The sequence below is a fragment of the Schistocerca gregaria genome, chromosome 2, assembly GCF_023897955.1.
Source record: "Schistocerca gregaria isolate iqSchGreg1 chromosome 2, iqSchGreg1.2, whole genome shotgun sequence".
Taxonomy (NCBI): domain Eukaryota; kingdom Metazoa; phylum Arthropoda; class Insecta; order Orthoptera; family Acrididae; genus Schistocerca; species Schistocerca gregaria.
This window is the reverse complement of record NC_064921.1, coordinates 784,002,402-784,022,859: the sequence shown is the minus strand read 5'-3', so window position 1 is coordinate 784,022,859 and position 20,458 is coordinate 784,002,402. Positions and strand designations below refer to the sequence as shown.

Here is a 20,458-nt window from a genome sequence, read left to right as displayed (position 1 = left end):
CGTTTCTGAAGAAGATAAATTTGTTAACACGAGTATAGATTTAAGTGTCAGGAAGTCGTTTCTGAAAGTATTTGTATGGAGTGTAGCCATGTATGGAAGTGAAACATGGACGATAAATAGTTTGGACAAGAAGAGAATAGAAGCGTTCGAAATGTGGTGCTACAGAAGAATGCTGAAGATTAGATGGGTAGATCACATAACTAATGAGGAAGTATTGAATAGGATTGGGAGAAGAGAAGTTTGTGGCACAACTTGACCAGAAGAAGGGATCGGTTGGTAGGACATGTTCTGAGGCATCAAGGGATCACCAATTTAGTATTGGAGGGCAGCGTGCAAGGTAAAAATCGTAGAGGGAGACCGAGAGATGAATACACTAAGCAGAAGAATGTTGGTTGCAGTAGGTACTGGGAGATGAAGAAACTTGCACAGGATAGAGTAGCATGGAGAGCTGCATCAAACCAGTCTCAGGACTGAAGACCACAACAACAACATCACTACTTGCAGAACACAGACTGAGTATTGTCTTTGTATTACTCAGTAATGATGCTCTCGAAGTCTGTGACCGAACTAGGGCCAACCAGCGATGGGTGGCTGGTTAAGTCAACGTTGACATGGTATGCTGAACTCTGTCTTCCTGGAGGTGTGGTACTGCCCGTTCTTTCCATTGACGCATGGCTCAGCACCTTCTTGATGCCATTTTGCAGTGCTGCAATGCTGAAAGAGCAGTTAATGCTTTAGGACTGCACAATAGGCATACACCTTTCCACACTCTGAACACTCAAACTGCTTCATTTCACTCATGATGCGACACAGCCATGCTGTGAATAGAATGCAGTAACACATATTGTGCCAAGTCAGATTCCTGCCACCAAGTGCTGGATTCGTATTATTTTGGCTACCAGAGGCAGTGTTTGTAGCGAAGCATACAGTTAGTTACCTTCCATGCAAATGTTCCGCCAGCGAAATATCAGGAGCAGCAAAGTACAATATGAACTCAGAAACATCAGCAAGGCAACTTCAGGTAAATGTGAAGCTCAAAGTTTTGACAGTTGCATGTTGAACATACTAACGAAACATTTGGCCTCACTGTTGAAAAATTAGGTCCATTTTCAGAAGCAGTTGTTTGTGTCAAGCCTTTGAGAGAGAAAACAGAAGCTAGCACCTTGATAGTGCTGGAGGCATTCCTTAGATTCACTGGGATAACAAAAGTTTATTTGCTGTATGTATCGACAGTAATCATTCAACTTGTTTGCCAAAAGGGGCCAGCAAAGTTTATATGGAGGTGTTGCCATAGGGTATCAGAATGTGCCCAGGAGAAAAATTTTTGGCTTGTGGCAGCCTGATTGTCTGTGCAAGCATGACATTGTGGTGTCACTCATTCTATTTGCTCATCTACACCAAGCTACATAAAATGTTAGCATTCCAGTTTTTTAGAGTGAATTATTCTTGGTGACCTCTATGTAGAAGACTTAACACTTGCTGTTGAAACAAGGTGGTGATTAGCACTCTTGCCTTTTTCTTAGGCATGTTTTTTTTTAGACATGTGAAGCAGAGTCACATCATTCAGAAGCGATAAACGTTTGTGGTACATAAAGTATCTATGCACTAAGGAATCAAGAATACACCTCTGAAAGTGCAGCCTACCTTTGTGAATGTAACATTTTACCAGTCATAGTGATTAGTCATGCTCTGTGGCTTGTGCAATTTGACGTAAATCGTAGGAAAAGAATCCGGTGCTTGCAAATCAGAAGAATCAGTATGTAAACAAGAAGCTTCTGATATGTCAAATGCTGCATCTGTGCTGACAGCTAAATGAGACAACATGTTGGTGTTTGTGTGTTGCGCCATTGGGCTATGTTGAATTTCATAATGGTAATTTGACAGTAATAGCAACCAGTGCTGAAGCCTTTGTGCCACGTGATCAGGAACTTGTTTCACCAGATGAAACAGTGCAGTCAAAGGCTTATGGTCCATGACCAGGAATATTTTTCTGCTGTACAGGTAATAATGAAACTTAGTGACACCATATGTTATAACCAGAAACTCCTTCTCCAGCTGACAATAATTAATCTGACCACTATTCAAAATTTTGGAAGCAAATGCAATGGGACATTCTGTTTTGCCAATTTTGTGGGATAAAATTGCACCGATGCCATGGGACGAGGCAAGCACAGGTGGTATGAGCGGACCATAATGCATAACGCAAGGTTGACGAAACAATGCCTTCTTCAGTCTTTGAAAAACTTGGTCACAGTCTTTTGTCCAATGTAGCAAAAGACTTTTTCATCTGACGTTGTTCAGGGGTGCGGCAATTTGTGCCACCTTAGGAATGAACTTTATGTAGGTAAGTCAATCTTCCAAGAACGGCTTGCAGTTCACTTAAATTCTTAGGAGGCGGCAATTTCTGAATTGCTCATCGAAGGATGAGCACTATTGGCATTGATGGTATGTCCTAAAGATTCAGTTACTGTGTTGAAGAAAGAACATTTCTCCAAGTTATATTTTAGACCTGTCTCAGTTAAAACTTTAAAAAGACAGCCCAAGTTATTTAGTTGCTGTTCTGGACTTCATCCAAAAATAAGTGCGTCATCAAGATAATTAAAACAAGAAGGCACCTTGGACATTCCTTGTTCCAGGAATGTTTGAAAGGGTGCAGAAGCACCTCCAAAAGTTAGGTTTATATTCAAACAAGCCCGCATGAGTATTCACTTCAAAAATTTTCTTTGTCTCTTCGTCCAACGGTAATTGAAACTAGATTTCTGAAAGATCAATTTTTGAGAAGGACTGACTTCCCACTAGGCAATCCAAAAAGTCGTCTGTAAGTGGGAGTGGGTAGGAGTCAATGGGCATCTATGAATTTACAATGGGTTTGAAATCTGTACAAGGATGACTCTTCCCATTTGGCTTCCAATTGACGACTAAGGATGATGCCCGCTGACTTGATGATATACAATTCCAGTCTGACTTCCTGTAGCCATGTTGTTGCACAATGCATGCAGCACAGTGCACGCACAGGAAAATTTAGGCTGCACGTTAGCTTTCAGCATAATGTGAGTATGAAAATCTTTTGTACATCTTAGAGCACCATCAAAAAAATATTGACACTTATCACCGTGTTGTTGAATTGCAGCATGGGAAACTTTTGTGTCAATGGCATACACATTGTCCAGTATGTCTAATCCGAAGGAATCAAATGCGTGCATGCAGAAAATATTTGGGCTCACACATGAGGCAACTAGAGTGAAAGGGACTTCCTTAGTCATGTTTTTGTATTTTACCGTTAAGCGGCATGTTCCAAGCACTGAAATGCTGTCTCCCTCATAGGTGGTGCGATACAGACTTGATTTTTGCAAAGATGGTTGGCCAATTTTTCATCCGTATCTGGGTTAAGCAAAGTGACAGAAGCTCCGGTATTTAGTTGAAAAGGCACTGACTAGTTGAAAATTTGCAACAGCTTGCAATATGCACTCTGAATACAATTGTCCATTCTGTGTTGTGAAATACCGTTCTCCGTTTCCACCTGTGCACTAGAGCACTGTCATGAATTTTGATATTGGGAGATCCTGTTTGAAGTATATGGGTATTCACATCAAATACATGTGTGCGTAATTTCTGCATCTTCACTTATCTGATTTTTGAGCAGGAAGAAGTGTAGAATCTGAATGTGAAATTGACATTGCATTCCACCCATTCCTGCTTTGCTTTGCTCCCACATGGAACAGAGGAGGCTTTTCTAGTCTTTTCCATGCAGTCTCGTTTTGTATGTCCCATGCAGTGACAAAATTTGCATTCAGCTTGTCTGAAGGAGCAGTTCTTGCAATCAAGTGTTACAGCATTTCACATTACTTTGCTTTGTGTAGAGCTGGGACAGTGTAATTAGTTTTGCACCAGTGTGGCAAATCGTGTATGTAGTGTGTCCAGCCATGTTTACACAGTGCTACCTTGTGAGTGCTGGGGCCAGGACTGTGGTTGGAGCATGGGCTGTTTGTCTCAAGTGAAGCAATACCTGATAGACAAAATCTTTTTCAGCTGAGTCTTGAATTTCGCGTGCTTCGTTAAGGAATTCACTGAGGGTATGGTTTCAGTGCTGTCGGATCTGATAGATTCTGAATATTAGTGTCGCAAAGCATTTAATCCTAAGTTGTGCCACAGACACAATTGAATTTACAGTCTGTAGTCATGCCCTGCAATTCTGCATGCCATTGTTTATAAGACTTGAGGAAAAATTTATACCATGGAGCATCAGTGTGTATTTGACTCTCAAAAACTTTGTCTAACTTGCAGTTATGACCTCATAGGGCTGGGGCTCACTGAGGATAAACAATGTCATTAGGAGGCAGTAGGTGTGCACTCCTACACATGATAAGAAAAATGCACAACGTGATTCACCTGTGATTTTGTGGGCATCAAAATGCCGATGCAGCTGGGTTATGTATTCTTTCCACGTTTCCTTTGTCTCACTGAACCTGTTAGAAGAATGGAGGTGGCACCTTAATTCCTTCTTTAACTTCTGGCACCTTTTACTGCTGTGCTGCTTGCACTTGTACGAGGCAAGAAAATGCTGAGAGCAGGTTTGTAAAAATTTGTTCACTCTGAAACTGAACAAGAGACATTAGATGCTGCTCAACACTTAGATGTTATTCTCCCTTGTTTGCCATGATTCCTTATATATCTCATCTTAAATATTTCAACTTAACGTATGCACAAGCACAAAATATAATTCAATAGAAATAAAAAAAAATTGTCTTGTCCTGGTGTCCAAAGCTCTTTGTTTCACGTCGTTTTGCTCATCACTAGTCTGTCATGTCTTCTTTGCATGCTGTATCCTTCTTTAGTGGGTGCGAGAGTGAGGAACAGATGCATTCATGAAAAGAGAATTCAGATATTAATTTATTCTACAGCTGATATCAAATAGTAAAAATAAAAAGAACTTTGTTGTTGTAGGTTGCCTTGTCATTTGCTAACAGTATTAATATTGAAACATATACAGATACAAAAGATGTGTAAATCTGAGCTGGGACAGTGTAATTAGTTTTGCACCAGTGTGGCAAATGGTGTATCTTTTCAGAAAATGTCAAGCCCTAGCCTCTATGAAAGTCTGTAAATTTTATTCAACCGGCAAACACACAAAATGGGGGTCAGTGTATGAATGTTCAAACTTAAGTACACCTGCCTGTGGAGCTCCAGAGAGGGGGTGCTCCCATCTCATTGGCAGCAGTGTAATTGCTCGTGGCAGTACCCTCGTGCTGCAGTGGTGGTTGTAGAAAATGCAGCAGTATTATTGGCGGCACACATATTTGAAAGTCGGCCTACTGGATAATGGCTGATATCGCACAGTGGAGGTCACAAGTGGCCCATGGTATAGGCAGACCCACTGGCAGAGTTGCTTACCTCTGGGCAGCAGTAGGCAGGTTGGGCCTGTGCTTACTCAGAGTTTGACCACTGCAGACCTTGCTTGGTGTATTGTGCTGTTTGTTGAGATAGTGCTTACCAATAGCCATCTGCACCATCCTCATGCCAAGTTCTGCCCACACTCGTCTCTACTTGGATTTAGACTGTGCTTGCCATAGATTGACTCACAAGATGAGTTTTTTTTCCTCCCTGGATTCTGTTGCTGGCTGTTGGCTTGTGAAATATCCGTGCCAACCGTGTAGTGAAGCAATTGCTAAATACAGCGTAGCTGATATATAACATGGCTGCTTTCACATGTGGCCTTGTCTTGTACTGGGTAGGAAATGGCAGTGAGTTCTTGGACCACATCAGCAGTATCCATTACAACATCTAGTTTTGATGGAGATAGAGAGACAGATTGTGCTGTGCCGTTCTTTGACATCCTCATCTGCCGTAGGGCAAATGAGTGTCAACCTCAGTTTTTACCAGAAAATCCATCCTCAAGGACCGATATCCACATTTATATCAGCATGGCTACTCTGCAAGTCACATTTAACTGCCTAGCAGAGGGTTCATAGAACCACCTTCACTGTAATTCTCTGTTATTCAGCTCTCAAACAGCATGCAGAAAAAACGAGCACCTATGTCTTTCTCTGTGAGCTCTGATGTCCCTTATTTTATTTTGATGATTGTTTCTCCCTATGTAAGTCTGCATCAACAAAATATTTTTGCATTCAGAGAATAAAGTTCCTGATTTAAATTTCGTGAAAAGATCCTGCCACAATGGGAAATGCCTTTGTTTTAGTAATTTCCACCTCTTATCCTGTATCATGGCATGACACTCTCACCCTTATTTCACTATAATACAAAATGTGCTGCCATTCTTTGAATTTTCATGATGTACTCCAGTAATCCTATCTGGTAAGGATCCCACACCAGGCAGCGATACTCCGAAAGAGGATGGACAAGCATAGTGTAGACAGTCTCTTTAGTGTGTTGCTTGCATCTTCTAAGTGCACTGCCAATAAAATGCAGTCTTTAGTTCATCTTCCCTTTTGTGTGTGTGTGTGTGTGTGTGTGTGTGTGTGTGTTCTTTCCAATTTAAGTTTTTCAAGTTTTTCGTAATCCTAATTCTTAGGTATTAGCTGAATTTACAGCCTTTAGATTTGATTGATTTATTGTGTAACTGAAGTATTAACAGATTCCTTTTAGCACTAATGTGGATTTTTGCAGTTGGTTTTGATCTTCTGAGGGCTTTACTAGACAATAAACAACAGAATCATCTGCAAGCAACTTAAGATTGCTGCTCAGATTGTCTCCTAAATCATTTACATAGATAAGGAACAACAGAAGGCCTATAACACTACCTTGGGGTTGTGGTCGGTTGTCGTTGGTCTGTCGTCCGACTCGTCCTTGTGTTTACCCAGTGATGCGTGCTTCACCACAGGCGGCTTCCCCGCTTGGCGGCTCCGATCCGCAGCCCAAGACATTCCCATAGTTGGTTGTGGTTACTACATGATGTTGATTAAATCATTGTTGACTATGTGTCAGTATACCATTCCCTTCAAGGTAAATCATGATGTTAGAACACAATATTATGTTCTAAAATCTTGCTGCATATCGATTTTAATGATAGGGTACTGTAATTTAGTGGATTATTCCTATTGCCTTTCTTGACTTTTGGTATGTCTTGTGCAACTTTCCAGTCTTTGGGTACGTGTCTGTTGTTGAGTGAGTGGTTATATATGATTGTAAAGTATGGAGCTATCGCATAAGCATATGCTGAAAGGAACCTAGTTGGTATACAGTCTGGATAGGAAGACTTGCTTTTGTTAAGTGATTTAAGTTGCTTCACTGCTCTGAGGATATCTACATCTAAGTCACTCATGTTGACAGTAGTTCTTGATTTGAATTCTGGAAAATTTACATTGTCTTCTTTGGTGAAGGAATATTGGCATGCTAACACCTATCACCACCTGTTGCAGGAACATTTTGTTCTGAGGATCTTGGTACATTGAGAGAAAGCTGTTTCGGATGCAGAAAACCTGCTGAAAGAACTGAGCTGGTTACAGAAAGTGCTCAGGAAAGCAGCTACAACAACCACCATATTTCACAAGCTTCTTTCTGAGAACACGGAAGTAAGGTCTCTGAGGAGGAGTCAGAGAAGCTTGTGTTTTTGCCATTCTGTGGCCCAGTAACAGGGAAGATTGTCTCTTAGAGAGGCATAGAATCAATTTCGTCTTCAGGGCTCCAGCAAAAATTTGACAGATCATGAGGATTGTGTAAGATGATGTAAGCCTCAAAACACCAGGCATATACAAAATATCCCATGGGTTTGGACAGTTTTATGTCGAACAGACTGTGATTATTATTAAACAGAGCTGTGTAGAACGCAGCAGATGTTTTTGCCTCTGGTACCCTTATAAACTGACAGTAGCAGAGCATTGCTCTATAAAATGGACATCGCATTGCATTTGAGGAAACGTCTGGTATGGAAGGTTGAAGCAGCTGCATAATGAAAACATTACCTTATATGGCAGTGGAACAAGCACCAGTGATGTCAAGGAGAGCAGCATGGCTATATAAGGATGGTAGTTGCAACCAAACAACAGTCACCACTTGACAGTGGCCAAGGAGTACTTTTCTGAAAGCTCGTGGATTTTAAACCACTTGACTTGCCTGGAAGCTCGAGAGGATTTTATCAGGTCTACTGGTGTCAGGAGGAGGAGATGGCACAGAAGATCTGTTTATGGATGAGCTGGATGGGATGTTTTATTTATTTGATGTATGGCTTACAGAATTATATTTTAAAAGTACATACAATTAAGTTGATTTATGATAAGATAAATTTATATGAATCATTATAAGCAGATACATCTATATTATGTATGTGTAGTCAGGCAATGAAAACTCCTGGTCAGAACATCAGCATTGTTGAAAAAGATAGATTGCTACTTACTGTAAAGATGATACATTAAGTTGCAGACAGACACAGTTAAAAGACACTTACACATAAGCTTTTGGCCACAGCCTTCACCAGAAAAAGAAAACCACACACTATTCATTCACACAAGCAAGCACACCTCATGCAAACATGACCACAAACCCTCACAGCTGGGCCAAAATGCAACTATCACGTGTGATGGAAGCAACAGTCTGGAGGGGGCAGAGAAGGTGAAGGGATAGCAGTGTACAGGTGGTGGGAAAGAAGTGCACTGTTTGGCGGAGTGTGCAGGGACTAGAATGCCAACAAACATGGCATCTGGAGGTTTTGGGTCAGGGAGGTGGGGAAAACAGAGTAAAAAAAGGAGAGGAAATTCGGAAAGATAGGCGAGTGCATTGGCAAGGGCTACAAACAAAGAGGGTACTAGAAGAGAATGGGGAGGATGTGATACGACAGAGGAGATGGCAACTTTTTGGTGGTGGTGGCAGTGTGTTACCATAGGCTGAGGCTGGGATAACTGTGGGAGCAGAGAACATGTTGTAAGGATGACTCCCATCAGTGCAGTTCAGAAAAGCTGGTGGTGGAAGGGAGGATCCAGATGGCTCGGGTAATGAAGCAGCCAATGAAATCAAGCATGTTATGTTCAGCTGCATGTTGTGCCACAGATGGTCTACCATGATCTTGGCCACAGTTTGGTAGTGTCCGTTCATTCTGGTGAACTACTGGTTGGTGGTCATACCACTTGGTATATGTTGTCATATAAAAACCTGGCATATATTGACATATTGGTGTGACTACCAACCAGCTGTCCACCAGGATGAATGGACATCACCAAACTGTGGCCAAGAGCAAAGTAGACCACCCAACGGCACAAGATGCAGCTGAACATAACATGCTTGATTTCAATGGCTGCTTCACTACCCGAGCCATCTCGATCCTGCCCTCCACCACCAGCTTGTTTGGACTGTGCTGATGGGAGTTATCCTTACAACACATTCTCCACTCCCATAGTTATCCGGCCTCAACCTACAATAATATACTGACCTCACACCCACCACCAAACAGTTTCCACCCTCTCTGTCCCATCACCTCCTTCACATTCTCGTTTCCCATCATATTTGTTTGTTGTCCTGCCAGTTGCCAGTGCACCCAGCCATCTTTTCCCACTCATATCCTCGTTTGCTCCATTTTCCTCACCTCCCTGCCCCACATGCCCCTGACGCTGCTCCTGTTATTGTTCTTGTCCCTGTTCACTCTGCCAGACAATGTTCCTGTCTCCCCCAAACTGTACAGTGCTATCCCTTCCCCTTACCTGCCCCCTCGATACTGTTGCTTCCATCCGACATGATAGTTGCATTCTGGCCCAAGATGCTAGAGTTGGCAGTCCTGTGTATGAGGTGTGCTTGCTTGTGTGAGTGGATGATGGTATCTGTTTTTTTTTCTCTTTTTTTCCCCCTAGGTCTATGTGTCTTCTAATTGTGCTAGTTTGCAACTTAACCTGTCGGCTTTATGGTAAGTATAGGTAATAAAGAAGACAGGATAAATTGTAGATAAAATAAGTTGAGAGGTTCCTTGTGATACTGTCTGTCAATAAAGGCTGTGGTAATGATTATTGTACATTTTGATAATTCCTGCTTTCCACTGCAGAAGTGGCTTCATGGTGGTGAGGCTGTAAGGAAGAGACTGTTTGACATGGAATGGAAGACAGCTTTTCTATCTAGATTATCCATAAACAGACTTCATGTGCCATCTCCCACTCTAACACCAGTAACCTTTTAACCAGCCACCAACCAGCACTCCTCTGATCACCCAGTATCAACCTGACCTTGGAAAGCTCAACCACATCAACCATCATGGTTTTGTGACTACCTCTTGTCATGCCATGAGATGAGAAATATCCTACCAAACATCCAACCTAAAGTAGTGTTCCACCACCCACCTAACTTACAAAATATCCTTCCCCACCAACATTACAATTTTGCTCTCAATCCTGGACCACGTGGGTCATTCCCTTGTGGCCCCCTAAGGTTCAAGACTTGTTCCATACACCAACCCACCACCTCCTTCTGGAGTCCAGTCACAGACATTTGATACCAGATAAACGGCATGTCCATGTGTGAAAAAAGCCATGTTCCATATGAGGGGGTATTTAGAAAGTACTGGAACTATTTTTTTAAATCTATATATTTTCAAATTGTACAAAACAATCTCATCCTCTTCAAAATACTCTCCATTACAACTAAAACATTTGTCCCACCGATGCTTCCACTGTTTGAAACATTATGTGCAGTCATTATTAAAAATGGCTGACAGCCTCTCCCTCTTCCCCCCCCCCCCCCCCCCCACTTCAGGTTGTCAAATCAATGTCCTTTCATGCCCCTTTTCATGTGTGGAAATAAAAAAAAAGTCGTAAGGATCCAGGTCAGGCATGTAAGGTGTGTGGGGGCAACAGAACCATGCCATTTTTAGACAAAAACTGTCTTAACATGATGGCTGTGCGCGCAGGTGCGTTGTTGTGGTGGAAGACACAGTCTCCTGTCTGCCACAAATTGGGCTCCAAGATAACCCACTAATCTCTAACTGTTGATCAGTTGTCTGTCAATGGTCTGTGAGCACAAGCCCTCTAATTTTTTTAATATTTTCATTGACTCGAGCAGTTGATGGACGTCCAGAATGAGGTTTGTCATCAACTGACATGTCACCTTTTTTTAAAATCAAGCAAAACACTCCTACACTTGAGTTTTTCCCTTAGCATCATCTTGGTAACCTGTTTTAACATTAAAACAATTTCAACAGCATTTTTACCAAGTAGGAAACAAAATTTCACAACTGCACATTTGCCATCATAAAAACCGAAACAAGAACAAAACATTAACAGCACAAATAGTCACTACAGATGAACAGAACAAGCCAGGTCGAAAACAGAGGCAGCACTGAACAGGCAGTGAGTTGTACTATACATGCCTACTGGCAGAAATATATACTACACAAACTCCCCCCCATGGCAATGTTATTCCTCTCCTTTTTTTTCCCTCGTATCAGCTATGCTGCAATTACGGTGCTGCATTCTGTATGGGCATTACAAGTACCCCACTGTCTACTTACATGAGAAGCTACTGCCAAGCTTTGACAAACTGTAAACTGGACCACTCAGTTGCCAGAAATGCTGCACACGACAACAGAAATGACTTCAACAGTTGCTTCACTACACAGGTCATTTGGATACTTCTTTCCAGCACGGGTTTCTCTGAACTACACAGGTGTGAATTCTCTCCAACATATCTTGCAGTTTTGCATTCCCCTTGGCATAAATCTCTGTTAACCTGTTTCCCATTGCCTCGCCATATCTTCCGCCTTGTCTGTTTTGTTCTGTCAACACAATTCCTCGCCTACCTGGATTGTGTATGGCTTCTCCCATCACTCTCCCCTCCCCCTGGCAGGGGGCCATTCTCTCTCTCTCTCTCTCTCTCTCTCTCTCTCTCTCACCTCCTACCCCTCCCCCCCATCCTTCTTCCTTTTCTCCCTCCCCCTTCCTGTTCCCCTTTCTGTCTCCCTCTTCATCTTTATCTCCACCTTCTTCTCCTTCCCCCGCTCACTTTTATATGCTTTACTTTTTGAACTCCTTTCATCTTATGCAGCCACTGAGACATCTGTCAAAGCGCATACTTTTACTAGAGAAAGAGCAAGAGCGCAAAAGATAGCATGTGTTTTCTCTTATGTGTTTCCTTGCTCAACACATCAGTCCATTGTAGGTGAGTGGTTATATTTCCCTAATTTTAGAAATATTAATTTTGAAGTTCCTTGTGTATGCTTTAGAATTGTTTTCCCAAGTTTGCAGTCATTGTGTTTCCCTAAATTTGTCATATTTTGGGAGGGGGCGGGGTATGTAGCCTGTCTTCTATGATTTTTCAATAATAGTAACATTGGATATTATGGAATAAAAGCATAATTTAATACCACTGTGATGGAACTTCTGTTTACATTATGTTAAAGTTACAAGTTCTCATTAAGTAAAAAAAAAAAAAATGTTGAATGTAGGAGTGATTTAATTAGTTCTCCTTACCTTTGTAGCTGAAACAATTAATAGTTGTTTTATATACAAGGTGTACAACTTTGCTTTTCCATTTTTCCCCAACATTTGAGGCTTTAATGAAACAAATTGGTTACAAATGTATCCTTCAAAGTATTTTCCATCACTGGCCACTACTTTCTCCCATTTTTCGGGCAGTGTACGAATCCCACATCTAAAAAATTATTCATCTTTTGAAGTGATCCACGAATCGATCCAATTTGCAAATTCTTCATGAGATTGGAAGTGTGGGTTAGCCAGACCATGTGCCATTGATCTAAACATGTGATAGTCAGAGGGAGCAATGTCTGGAGAATATGGTGGGTGGGTAGGACTTCCCATTTTAATGTTTCCAAGTACGTTTTGACCTCTTATGCAATGTGGGGTCGAGTGTTGTCGTGCTGCAAAATCAATTTATCGTGCCTCTCACTGTATTGCGACCGTTTGTCTTTTAATGCTCTGCTCAAATGCATTAATTGCATTTAATAACGAGCACCTGTAGTTGTTTCACTTGGTTTTAACACCTCATAGTACACGACACCGAGCTGGTCCCACCAAATGCATCTTGGAGCCGTGAATGTTCGGTTTGGCCGTCAACATGGAAGGATGGCCGAGATATCCCCATGATTTTGTGCATTTAGGGTTATCATAATGAACCAATTTTGTGTCCCCGCCACAATGTGGTGCAGAAATGCCTTCTCTTTTTGCCTTTGAAGCAATTGTTCACAAACACACAAATGCTGTTCAACGTCTCTTGGTTTCAGCTCACACGAGACCTAAGTTCCTTCTTTCTGAATCATGCCCATAGCCTTGAGACGTTTTGAAATGGCTTGCTGTCTCACTCCCACTAATTGTGCCAATTCTTCTTGAGTTTGACGCGAGTCTTCACTCAGCAAATTCTCCAATTTTGCATCTTCAAAATCATTCTCTCTTCCACCACTATGCCAGTCTGAGATGTTAAAATCATCGTTCTTGAAGCATTGAAACCACTTATGACATCTTCTTTCACTAATAGCGTCCTTACCACACATACTCGAGAACATTCAATGACACTCAGCCGCTGTTTTCTCGACATTGAAACAAAACAGTAGCACCTCCCACAAATGAGGAGAATTAGGCTCATAAACTGACATTTTCAATCAAGAACAACTTTATTATGCAGACACAAATCAACTAATGTTTGAATGAGGTTATGTTGACCGAGGTCCTAGCCAACTGCCTGACGTCTACGATCTGTTTCTTTCGACCGCTGCTTACCAATTGTGTCGCAAACTATTGGCTAACGACGGAAGCAAAGTTTAAATAAAATATTCTGCAAAATAAAAGTGGTAGTCCAAGTAGAGATCATGCAAAATAATGTTACACTTGTATAGAAAGACCTTCTCATTTTGAACACAGGGCATTTCCACCCCGTTGTTCTGAAGGGATGCTGCCTCAGTTGACTGTCACCTACGGATCTGCATACTTGGAGCATTCTGTAGATGCAGGAAAGGTTTTTCATAATGCAATGCCATTATATTTTTGTCAGAAGGGGTAGACGAAGGCTCAGAAATATCGTTACAAACGTGAGATGGTTGCAGGAACCATTGTTCCAATCACTTATGTTGTTGTCTTCAGTCCTGAGACTGGTTTGATGCAGCTCTCCATGCTACTCTATCCTGTGCAAGCTGCTTCATCTCCCAGTACCTACTGCAACCTACATCCTTCTGAATCTGCTTAGTGTACTCATCTCTCGGTCTCCCTCTACGATTTTTACCCTCCACGCTGCCCTCCAATGCTAAATTTGTGATCCCTTGATGCCTCAAAACATGTCCTACCAACCGATCCCTTCTTCTAGTCAAGTTGTGCCACAAACTTCTCTTCTCCCCAATCCTATTCAATACCTCCGCATTAGTTACGTGATCTATCCACCTTATCTTCAGTATTCTTCTGTAGCACCACATTTCGAAAGCTTCTATTCTCTTCTTGTCTAAACTAGTTATCGTCCATGTTTCACTTCCATACATGGCTACACTCCAAACAAATACTTTCAGAAACGACTTCCTGATACATAAATCTATATTCGATGTTAACAAATTTCTCTTCTTCAGAAACGCTTTCCTTGCCATTGCCAGTCTACATTTTATATCCTCTCTACTTCGACCATCATCAGTTATTTTACTTCCTAAATAGCAAAACTCCTTTACTACTTTAAGTGTCTCATTTCCTAATCTAATTCCCTCAGCATCACCCGATTTAATTTGACTACATTCCATTATCCTCGTTTTGCTTTTGTTAATGTTCATCTTATATCCTCCTTTCAAGACACTGTCCATTCCGTTCAACTGCTCTTCCAAGTCCTTTGCCGTCTCTGACAGAATTACAATGTCATCGGCAAACCTCAAAGTTTTTACTTCGGCTCCATGAATTTTAATACCTGCTCCAAATTTTTCTTTTGTTTCCTTTACTGCTTGCTCAATATACAGATTGAATAACATCGGGGAGAGGCTACAACCCTGTCTCACTCCTTTCCCAACCACTGCTTCCCTTTCATGCCCCTCGACTCTTATGACTGCCATCTGGTTTCTGTACAAATTATAAATAGCCTTTCGCTCCCTGTATTTTACCCCTGCCACCTTTAGAATTTGAAAAAGAGTATTCCAGTCTACATTGTCAAAAGCTTTCTCTAAGTCTACAAATGCTAGAAACGTAGGTTTGCCTTTTCTTAATCTTTCTTCTAAGATAAGTCGTAAGGTCAGTATTGCTTCACGTGTTCCAACATTTCGACGGAATCCAAACTGATCCTCCCCGAGGTCTGCATCTACCAGTTTTTCCATTCGTCTGTAAAGAATTCGCGTTAGTATTTTGCAGCCGTGGCTTATTAAACTGATAGTTCGGTAATTTTCACATCTGTCAGCACCTGCTTTCTTTGGGATTGGAATTATTATATTCTTCTTGAAGTCTGAGGGTATTTCGCCTGTCTCATACATCTTGCTCACCAGCTGGTAGAGTTTTGTCATGACTGGCTCTCCCAAGGCCGTCAGTAGTTCTAATGGAATGTTGTCTACTCCGGGGGCCTTGTTTCGACTCAGGTCTTTCAGTGCTCTGTCAAACTCTTCACGCAGTATCGTATCTCCCATTTCGTCTTCATCTACATCCTCTTCTATTTCCATAATATTGTCCTCAAGTACATCGCCCTTGTATAAACCTTCTATATACTCCTTCCACCTTTCTGCCTTCCCTTCTTTGCTTAGAACTGGGCTGCCATCTGAGCTCTTGATATTCATACACGTGGTTCTCTTCTCTCCAAAGGTCTCTTTAATTTTCCTGTAGGCAGTATCTATCTTACCCCTAGTGAGATAAGCTTCTACATCCTTACATTTGTCCTCTAGCCATCCCTGTTTAGCCATTTTGCACTTCCTGTCGATCTCATTTTTGAGACGTTTGTATTCCTTTTTGCCTGCTTCATTTACTGCATTTTTATATTTTCTCCTTTCATCAATTAAATTCAATATTTCTTCTGTTACCCAAGGATTTCTAGCAGCCCTCGTCTTTGTACCTACTTTATCCTCTGCTGCCTTCACTACTACATCCCTCAGAGCTACCCATTCTTCTTCTACTGTATTTCTTTCCCCTATTCCTGTCAATTGTTCCCTTATGCTCTCTCTGAAACTCTGTACAACCTCTGGTTCTTTCAGTTTATCCAGGTCCCATCTCCTTAATTTCTCACATTTTTGCAGTTTCTTCAGTTTTAATCTACAGGTCATAACCAATAGATTGTGGTCAGAGTCCACATCTGCCCCTGGAAATGTCTTACAACTTAAAACCTGGTTCCTAAATCTCTGTCTTACCATTATATTATCTATCTGATACCTTTTAGTATCTCCAGGGTTCTTCCACGTATACAACCTTCTTTCATGATTCTTAAACCAAGTGTTAGCTATGATTAAGTTGTGCTCTGTGCAAAATTCTACTAGGCGGCTTCCTCTTTCATTTCTTAGCCCCAATCCATATTCACCTACTATGTTTCCTTCTCTCCCTTTTCCTACACTCGAATTCCAGTCACCCATTACTATTAAATTTTCGTCTCCCTTCACTATCTGAATAATTTCTTTTATTTCATCGTACATTTCTTCAATTTCTTCATCATCTGCAGAGCTAGTTGGCATATAAACTTGTACTACTGTAGTAGGTGTGGGCTTCGTATCTATCTTGGCCACAATAATGCGTTCACTATGCTGTTTGTAGTAGCTTACCCGCATTCCTATTTTCCTATTCATTATTAAACCTACTCCTGCATTACCCCTATTTGATTTTGTGTTTATAACCCTGTAGTCACCTGACCAGAAGTCTTGTTCCTCCTGTCACCGAACTTCACTAATTCCCACTATATCTAACTTTAACCTATCCATTTCCCTTTTTAAATTTTGTAACCTACCTGCCCGATTAAGGGATCTGACATTCCACGCTCCGATCCGTAGAACGCCAGTTTTCTTTCTCATGATAACGACATCCTCCTGAGTAGTCCCCGCCCGGAGATCCGAATGGGGGACTATTTTACCTCCGGAATATTTTACCCAAGAGGATGCCATCATCATTTAATCATACAGTAAAGCTGCATGTCCTCGGGAAAAAATTACGGCTGTAGTTTCCCCTTGCTTTCAGCCGTTCGCAGTACCAACACAGCAAGGCCGTTTTGGTTAATGTTGCAAGGCCAGATCAGTCAATCATCCAGACTGTTGCCCCTGCAACTACTGAAAAGGCTGCTGCCCCTCTTCAGGAACCACACGTTTGTCTGGCCTCTCAACAGATACCCCTCCGTTGTGGTTGCACCTACGGTACGGCCATCTGTATCGCTGAGGCACGCAAGCCTCCCCACCAACGGCAAGGTCCATGGTTCATGGGGGGGCAATCACTTATATAGAGACTAAAGGAGGGGTAAGACATTGCTACAAGTACTTACCAAGGCTTCACGGCTTAAAGAAGACATTGAGGATGCAGAAGTAAATTGTACTTCCAGGTAATATTACTGAATAGGTTATCATGGGATTGACTTAATTCCACATGCCAGATGTTCTTTATTTGACACTGTCAGTGCCATAGTAAGTGATGTTGTCTGCTATGCTACTTTTTATCCCTTTTTTGTTTTATAAGGTGTCCTTTTAGCAGTTCGTAGGGTATCACATTTTACTTTGATTGGTCCTTCGTTTATGCAGCTATTCATTTTTTGGTGCTCTGTTGAGAAACTGTTGACTTTGAATGCCTATACTGTTCATACTGACATAACCTGTTAATACAGTCATATGCAGGCTCGCTGTAATTTACAAGTTATGCGAGACATATATTCATGCGTAGGCTGCAGCTGTTGAGCTGCACCTCCCTGCCAGACACACTGTTGCTGGCATTGTGTCCTCCCTTACCACACACTCTGCCAGTAGACATATACAAACCTACAAACCAAAGGTGGCAATAAATCTTATTAATCAGAAGCAGTCAGAACCAGAGGTTGTGCCCAGAGAGAGAGAGAGAGAGAGAGAGAGAGAGAGAGTACTTACACTAGAATAAGTTGCACTGTAGGTGAAAAGCTAACGCAAGGTGTCTGTATACCAGTCATCAATCATCAGAAGGCTAGTGCTTACAATTCCTCATTTTTGTTATTTGTAGGTTACTAAGTAAACTGTAAAATAATCACATTTTTGTAGATGAGCTTTTTTTCCCACTCTGTACAAACAGTTGTCTGATTTATGCTTAACTCCTCTGTTAATCGAATTACAATTGTTTTTTTTTCTTTGCAGCAGGCAGTTAATACCCATTATCAGTATAGTTGCTTCTAAATAAATGCATTTATGCTTGAAAGGTATGCAAGTGTGATCCATAAAAGTGAAATTGCTCTGAATTGGCACTAGCACAGTGTCAAAAGTGTACACTGAAAGAGAGATCAGCAAAGAGCTTATTTCTGAATAAATAATAAAATTAATTCTTCTAGCAAAGCATCACTTTTTTGCAGGTTGATGGGAGTGTAGGAGGTCACGAAGAACACATCCTTGTTATGGTGGAACTAAGCAGTAATTGCGAGCAGACAACACAGCAGCTGTCATTTGGGGCACCTCGCTACCACATACAGAATGCTATGGGCAAGGTTCCACTCCACAATTGTGCAGAAAATAACCAGCAGACTTCTGTGATGTACGACATGAATATGCAACACATTTCAAGCAGTGGGAAAACATTTGCCTCTCCATTTACTGCAAACAGTCAAAGTGTCTGTCCAGCCAAAACCAATATGTTCAACTGTTCTGACGGACGCCCGAGCCTAACACAAGTTCAGGTGCTCACTTTCTCGTCAGGCAAAGATGGTGTTTCAGCTACTGGGCCAGCCCACCTGTATGCCACTCAGCCAATGACATCTGTCTCAAAAAATGAAGGTCTTGTGGACTTAGTGCAGACAGAAAGGACACTGTTCAAAGATGTGTCCAGTGCACAGAGAGACGATCAACCGACCAAAGTGGATTTGTCGAGTGACAGAGTTGCTTCTGTATCTTCTGATACTTTGCATCCCCAGTCTGTACATAGTGCATCTACCTGTGATACTGCCCCATGTTCATCTTTAGTGAGTGCTATCCCAGAAACTGACAATGCAGCATCACTCGTATCAGATAGCATTAGCACACAAATGATGTCCAGTATTCCTTCCGAACTACCCATTGAAATACCTACCTCATCAGAAGCTGTGTCTGCTATGAACTGTGATGAGAGTCAAGAAGTGCCCAACATTGAAGCCTCTGTGTTAGCTGCCAGTTCATCTGTTAATATGACAGATGAACTGGGAGACGATCTCAGCACAAACACATCTGATGACCTTTGCCTTGCTGTCGGTGTATCGGACTCAGTTTCTGGAAGTACACCAGGGGTCATGCCTGCTGACATATCTGTAAGCTTGCCTACACAGATTTCTGGCTCTCAGTGTCCTACCATTTCCAGTGTTACAAATAACTGCCCTTCAAGTGTTTCCATTGACTTGGAAGCTGAAACACATAGTAGTACCTGTCAACTTCCCAGAAACAATTCTCCAGAGGTTTCTAGTATTGCATCTACACTCGTATCACGTACAGTACATGCTGACACGCAGTGTGATATTTTGGCAGAATTATCAGGAGAGAAACAAGACATTTCCAGTGGTGTGTGCACTGTCGCGTCAGAGTCAGAAACTGTAACCTCAACACACTTAATGCCCAGTAGTATTACTGCTCTGCCTGTATCTATGGATCAACCTGAAGACACAGCTGCTGCCTCGGGTACTGTCTCTCCTTTAAACCATGACAGTGCTACAACTCTGCCTACATCTATCACGGACACATTTCCAGTTACAGAAAGTGCACTGCTTACAGAAATCTTGTTGCTTCCGAGACCCCAACAAGAAACTACTGTAGAACCTCTTCAGGCACGTTCCAGTGTGCCTCAAAGCGAGGCAGTAAGTCCATGTCCAGCAGCCAGTGATTCACTTCCTGCTCTACAGTCTGCCACCCCAGTGCAGCCAGTGTGCTCTGTACAGACCTCCACAGTTGCAAATAGTGCCTGCAGAACTAATTTTTCCACCATAAGTCTTGTTGCACCAAGTAGTATTCCTGCTCCCTTACCTCCACCTTCGGCACCTGTTTCTGTACATAATACCTCATCAGTTGCTGCCTCATCTGTAGCCGATCCACATACTGTTTTCATTGCAACAGCTGCTGTCCCAGTTACGAGGTCTCCCACAACGTCTGCTGTAGGTTCTACAAAATTTCAGAATGGTGCTACTGAGATATTCTTTATTGAAGAAGAGGATCATACCTTAGCTACAGCAATGGCACTCACACCCGTAATTGAGTAAGTACCTAATTCACAATTACTCAGTATCAATTAAGAAAAATAGCTATTAAAGTGTTTACTAATTTTTTTTTATTTTTATTCATTTGGGTTAAAGTTTACAAAACATTGTCCACATACACTGCTTGTGTGTGGTATAGAGCAAACACCAAGTTTCTGTGTCAGTGTAATTAATGACTGCTATAAACAAAGATACTGAAAAGCATAAT

General features: G+C 41.7%; 1 protein-coding gene across 2 annotated transcripts in view; it reads left to right on the top strand.

The window, feature by feature from the left end:
• LOC126335042 (uncharacterized) overlaps nucleotides 1–20,458 on the top strand; it is a 107,045-nt gene that overhangs the window by 42,800 nt on the left and 43,787 nt on the right. For both annotated transcript variants that reach the window (XM_049997911.1, XM_049997912.1), the window contains exon 4: nucleotides 18,391–20,249. In XM_049997911.1, coding sequence (XP_049853868.1) covers nucleotides 18,391–20,249 — 1,859 coding nt within the window. The remainder of the gene's footprint in view (nucleotides 1–18,390; nucleotides 20,250–20,458) is intronic.